General features: G+C 40.7%; 1 protein-coding gene across 1 annotated transcript; it reads right to left on the reverse strand.

The window, feature by feature from the left end:
• Positions 1–858: 858 nt before the first annotated feature.
• On the reverse strand, positions 859–4,871 carry LOC124678446 (methyl-CpG-binding domain-containing protein 2-like). Its single transcript, XM_047214342.1, has 5 exons — positions 4,773–4,871; positions 3,237–3,869; positions 2,701–2,754; positions 2,190–2,320; positions 859–1,159 (listed from the first exon to the last, which is right to left on the reverse strand). The coding sequence occupies exons 1-5, from the start codon at positions 4,835–4,837 to the stop codon at positions 1,068–1,070; spliced, it is 975 nt and encodes a 324-aa protein (XP_047070298.1). The 5' UTR covers positions 4,838–4,871; the 3' UTR covers positions 859–1,067.
• Between the last annotated feature and the right edge of the window lie 1,242 nt (positions 4,872–6,113).

Raw genomic sequence — 6,113 nt, forward strand, 5'->3', positions numbered from 1 at the left:
TAGAATGTGAGGATGCGTACTCAGGACTTTACTTCAAAATTTTAAAATATTTTAAAACAAATTTAAAATACATATTTCATAATAGGTGCATCTAGACCTATGAGCCAAAACACCATATCCCAATTGGACTAGGAATCATCTTATATTGCAAGTCTTTGGCTTAGGCCTCCTGCCCTCCTGCCCACGAGCGTCCAATCAATACAACAACAATTACAATGATCAATGCTTTCTACAAATAAATTCTCATTTATTTTTTTCCTTTGAAATGTCTATGCATGCCCTCTCTTTCTCCTGCAAACTTTAACAACATTCCAGTCCTGCGAATACTTCCAGCAATCCAAAAAAAAAAAAAAAAATCCCTAACTTGAGCTATCTGCAGCTTTCTGGTAAGCTTGTAGCCCATCTATTTTTTTTACCTACAAAAACTTTTCTTAGCCAACCCTACCCCAATATTTTATGCTCTTAAGGAAAATGATGGTAGCTTTTACATGAAAACTATTATCGTATAGTTGGGTTGCATATTGCTCTGTCTTTTATCCTACAAGAATCTCAACATAAGGTCAATTCTCATTTTATGTTTCCGCTGAATGTCAACAAAGCGCCATATCTGTCCATTTCTCTTGCAAACTTAACCTTTCAATCCTGTGTATAATTCTAGCAATCCAAAAAAATCAGTTAACTATATATGTAACTCGATTGTCACAACAAGCTGATATTATTGTATCCCATCAATTTTTACCTACAGAAACTTCTGGTATCCATGCTCTACCTGATTTTTCGTTGGTTTCAACGAAATTGATGGTAGCTTATACTGGAAATTGTGCACTTAAGGACATGCACATCTCACACACAACACAATGAGGTATAACCAAGGTGGCAGTTTTGAACTTTTATTAACTTTCCGCGACATCAGTCTGTTGAGATGTCAATCTCCCAAAAACTTTCTCAATTCCATCTAAGCAGGAGGCAGCTATGGTGTAAACTAGGGGAGCAAGCTAAGGTATATCACATACAGGAACATGCTATCGCACTGGAGAGCGGCCTGACACTCTGCACTGGCTGGCATGTCACATACAGTATTGGCCTTCGTCATACAGGGCCAGCACACAGTTGGGCGCGAGATCCTCATGAATTGGAGGCGCAGAAGATTGAGGTAGCACTGGAAACAAAAGGACACGTTTTCAGATTAAAAAAACAAGCATGCAAGCAATATAAGATGGTTGCCCAAATACAAAGAGTAAACAGATGATCAATGCCATAAAACAATCTCAGTTGAAAGAGAAGACATACAAATACCGATAAGCTAATCACATCAGAACGTCCTCTGCTGCGCAAGGTTTATAGTAGTATATAACATTACAACTATAATGGTAGATGAAATCAGCAGCCATCACCAACCACCAAAGCACAGTGATCCTAGTAGCTGCTACAAACAAACAACAACAATAAAGCCTTTATTCCCAAACAAGTTGGGGTAGGCTATCCTAGTAGCTGCTATAATATACCTAAATCACTAGCCAGTTGCAAGAACTTAATCTAGGATGTGGTCCATAATCAGCAGGGTACAAGTTCCACAGTTGTCCGGCTCGTGTTTTCACTGTACGCAGCCCGCATTAACAAAATTGCAATACTGTTTATATTCATGTCTAGGAGAAAATATCCATCGGTCTACACTGTTATCAGGTGTGCCATCCAATTTAAAGAAATTTAAAAAACAATGAAGTAAGATCCAATTGATGATATCTAGAGCGGCTATGATAGTATAAAATATGAGTGGCACATGTGAACTTTGCATATATGCACGCACTACTACCCTGCACAAGCCAGCTCACCACCTGTTCTACCATTTTAATAGCTCCGTTAAGCAGACAATATTACAAGTACTCCCTCTGTCCCAAAATAAGTTGCTCAACTTCTTCTAGATACTGATGTATCTATACACTAAAAATATGTCTAGGTACAAAACTGTATCTAGACAAACTTGAGCAGCTATTTTTGGGACGGTGGGAGTACATTAAATGGTAATGCATTCTCAGTCAACATGGCAATTTGGAAACAATTGTTCATTGATACACATTTCAAGCAATAGTGGTCATTCTTCAACCAGAAGAGAGGTGCACCTCCAACTATTAATCCATTTATCATGCCATGCCAGTAAAGTAAGTGTGTTAATAGTGTGCATAAAATACCTTCGTTTGGTTCAAGAGGCTTTGACTGACCGCGGCACCTTTTCAGGTAGCCCTGGAGACATTCAGGTACCTTGAACCAATTCTCAGATTTTTGTAAATCGATAGTACAATCTGGGCTGTCTTGAAGATAACTATCAAAGTATAACATTTGAAAATCAGATAAACATCTACACAGATTGAAGTGAACCACATGGAAAAATTCACACGGTTTATGCATGCATACTGTGTTATTTCAAATGTTCAGTTGTAAGAACAGACCAGATTCATGAAACTAGGCACCAAAAAAGTTAAAACTAAATGCTGCATGTGTGCTTCGTATAATTGAGCAATTGAAGTAGTGAAAGTATAATGATAACACTTTGTAACAATTATCAGATTAATTGTAGCTTAGTGGATACCATTCAAATGCAACTATCGGCATGCTAGATGAATGTAAAACTGTGTATGGGCATTAATATGCTTAAGAAACTGAAGATTTTGAAGGGAAGTTGACCAAAAGATGTTGGCATACCTTTTCAAGTTCTTGAATGATCTTAATCCTGGGCCTTTAGGAGGAAAATAGTACCTGAAAGCATGTATATAGAATGTTACCAAGCAGTCATACAATATGTACACAGAATAGCAGGTACATTATATACAGTTGTGTTACTTGTGTAGCAGACCACAGGAATGACTGATCAACCATCGACCAAATATGTACAGAATAACATCACTAAACATAAATGAGCATGTCAACAATATTAAGCTGGGTGATGATTTGCCTACATTGAAGATTCTTCTACAGCAAGCGAATATCATGAGTGAGAAATGGTGTATACTAAATTATAAACTATTTCCACCCCTATAAGTAGGAGGAGCTTAAATCGGTGGTATTCAGCCCAATTGGTTATACTATAAAACTAAGAGCAAGTATGCATTTGAGATCTAAAGAGCTAAGACCCAGTGGCATAAGAAAACAACTGGAACATCATTATCACATAAACAAGTAACTACGTAAAGCTGTGTAACAAATTAGCTATGATACTAGGCAAAAAAAGTATTACTCACACGTCAGCGAATCTGCTGCCCCCTTCTCTTCTTATAGATATTTTCCTTTCCCACCCAAGAGGGGTCTGAGCGATGCATGGTCTATCAATCACCCAGAACCCATCATCTTGAGATATATCTGCCGGATCATCACATGAGACTCCAGGCTTCCACTCATGGGCATGTTTGCAAAGAAAACGAACCTGACTACATTTCTCCCGAATTTCATCATATTTTTTTTTGGTAGGAATAAGTCTCCATTTCCAGCAGTTGCCACATTGCACAGCATATGTATCAATAGAGGGTTTTATTTTTTTAGACGGAACAGGCAGAGGCTTTTCTTCATGGCCATTCTCATAAGGAACAATTTGAGATGATGCAGTGTCATCCCCTTGGTCCACGGCCTTGTCATATAACATCTCCTTGCTCTTGTTTGATGGTGGAAGAGATAATGAATTCTCATCAGGGTTGAGCACAGGATTAGCGGGGCTGGACTTCGTAGCACTTAGTTCCCTGTTGGAGGTGATGGCAAAAGTTTCACACTCCTTGTCATATAACATCTCCTTGCTCTTGTTTGATGGTGAAAGAGATAATGAATTCTCATCAGAGTTGAGCAAAGGATTAGCAGGGCTGGACTTCGTAGCACTTAATTCCCTGTTGGAGGTGATGGCAAAAGTTTCACACTGGGCACAGGAAAATGCTTTATAGAAAAAACAAAAGATGCGCAAACGTAAATAAATGTAAAAGTGAGTGAACACCATAAACATGCAAAGAAAGTGAGCTGAAAAGCCTAATTATAGTAAAGCTTCCATTTCCCTGAATAGACATCAAGATATCATTGGCATTCACTATGGTAGTATGGTATGACATAAATCTCTAGCATTGAACAACGTACGTAACTAGAGATGGCGTAAAGTTCTGAGATCCATAGGCTAGATTCCAATATTGAATTAACAGCGGGAAGGACGAACGTAAGACCTCTACCTAGGGCATGAACAATCCAGTTCGCCAACATAACTCGCAAACATATATTTAACAGCTTAGCTAACATAATGCTCCAGAATCCTATGCTAGATACCGAACGAGATGTCATTAGCATTAGGAGCATAGCATAATGTAGCAGTAGTAAATCGAATGTACCAACTGTAACAGCAGATGGATCTACTCTACAAACAGCCCTAATGTCTCTGTGCTAATAAAACCAAATCACACTTATATTATAAACAAGAATCATGGTCCTCAAAAGCATTAGGCTACCTAACATAGTTCTCCAAAATCATAACTAAGTTCGGACGGGATAAAAGATTTACACATTTTTTTCCCCTTTCCGGTAGAAGCACCAGATATATTTTATATGTAAAATCTCCATCAAGAACTGCTACATCACTGTTTTTCCCTAAAGACCATTCTTGGCAAAAAGAAAGAAACACGATTGATCTTTGAATCTTGCTAATCGCACATTTGTGAAGAAAATGTGTAATCATACATTCATCTAAGCAGAACCGGCGCCTAAACAAGAGGAGGGGGGAAGACGGGGTGGCGGGCGAAGAGGTATACCTGAAGCGCCTCCAATGGGGGCTTTTCGGTGGCCAAATAGGCTCGTCGGGGTCTCCAGCACCCATCGGCGGCGGTGGAGGCTTGCGGCGTCGAGCCTCCTGGAGGCGGCGGTCTTCGCAGGCGGCGTCGAGCCTCCGGAAGAGCTCGATCTTGCGGGCGTCGCGGCGCGCCGAGGTGCTTGGCCACCATCGGGGCGGGGAGTCGGGCTCTCCCGTGCCCGCCTCGCCCCCAGCGTCGTCCTCTGACTCAGCGGCGGGGACGTCGTCCTCCGAGTCGGCGGGGGCGGCGTCCTCCCACTTGGCCTCGTCCTCCAACTCGGCGGCGGCGGCGGCCGACGCGGCGGCCCACTCCTCCTCGTCGTCGGTGGCGTCGGCGTCGTCCCACTCCGCCTCGGGGCTGGCCAAGGCGGTAAGCGAAGGAGGAGAGGAGGAGGGGTCGGCAGAGCGGTGGTGGTGGCCCTCCCTTTCTTCTCTTCGCGTGTTGGAGACGGGCTCGGGGTCTGAACCAAAGGCCATATTATGCCTAGTGAAAGTGGGTTTTAGAAGCACAAGGCAATCTAATCTAGCTAGGCTCCCATTTCTTTTATAATGAGCAAAACTCGTATAACATGTGGGGGTAATAATGAGTTTCATATATTTGGAAGGAAACAATAGGCGATTATCAATTACAGATAAGTGTTCTACAAAAAAAAATCATCTTGAAAGTAAAATATGATAAGATAACGGTGTCATGACGTCATTAATGTGTGATCTAGAAAAAAAATTATCTAATTAGAAATATGGTGGCTGGCAGATGGAGAAAGAAACACGATTGAACTTGCGAGAATTTTCATAGTACAGATAAGACCGGTTTAAACACGCCTGAAAAATATCTTTGAGATCACATAAAGCAACCTAGCTTGACGATATAACCGAAAACCATGGCGCGAAGTAGAAAAGACAAATTTTACTAACATGACGTGTGGGCCGACCAAGAAGTAACTGGGCTGGGCCTTTAGGCTAGGTTACCAGTTTTTCACATCTTGCTAATGTTGGTTATAACTGGAAAATAAAAAAGATGTTGCTTCGGCTATAACGGTCTCGGACTGAGTCGTGAGCAGAGATAATTGAAGTTGATAAATGCCATTACGAGCAAAAGATAAAATACCAAAATCAAATGGTAGTATATATTAACATTTAATTTGACAAAACGATCGTGTGCCCACTTATGATCAAATCCAAGAATCAAGGTGTATAATTTAGATGTGCGTCAATCAATAAGGAAATATATTTCTAGATACCTATCATTTAATGTTTATATCTAATCGGTATTGGTATTGAAAAGTTTCCACTTTCATGTGGT

This window comes from Lolium rigidum, chromosome 1, assembly GCF_022539505.1.
Source record: "Lolium rigidum isolate FL_2022 chromosome 1, APGP_CSIRO_Lrig_0.1, whole genome shotgun sequence".
NCBI classification, from domain to species: domain Eukaryota; kingdom Viridiplantae; phylum Streptophyta; class Magnoliopsida; order Poales; family Poaceae; genus Lolium; species Lolium rigidum.

What these genes read in the sequence shown, in the direction of transcription:
- LOC124678446 (XM_047214342.1), bottom strand. Translation starts at nt 4,837, where the DNA reads ATGGGTGCTGGAGACCCCGACGAGCCTATTTGGCCACCGAAAAGCCCC. An exon ending in CCCCATTGGAGGCGCTTCAG is followed by an intron (nt 3,870 to 4,772) that starts GTATACCTCTTC and finishes CACCTCCAACAG; the next exon opens with GGAATTAAGTGCTACGAAGT. An exon ending in GGCAGCAGATTCGCTGACGT is followed by an intron (nt 2,755 to 3,236) that starts GTGAGTAATACT and finishes ACATGCTTTCAG; the next exon opens with GTACTATTTTCCTCCTAAAG.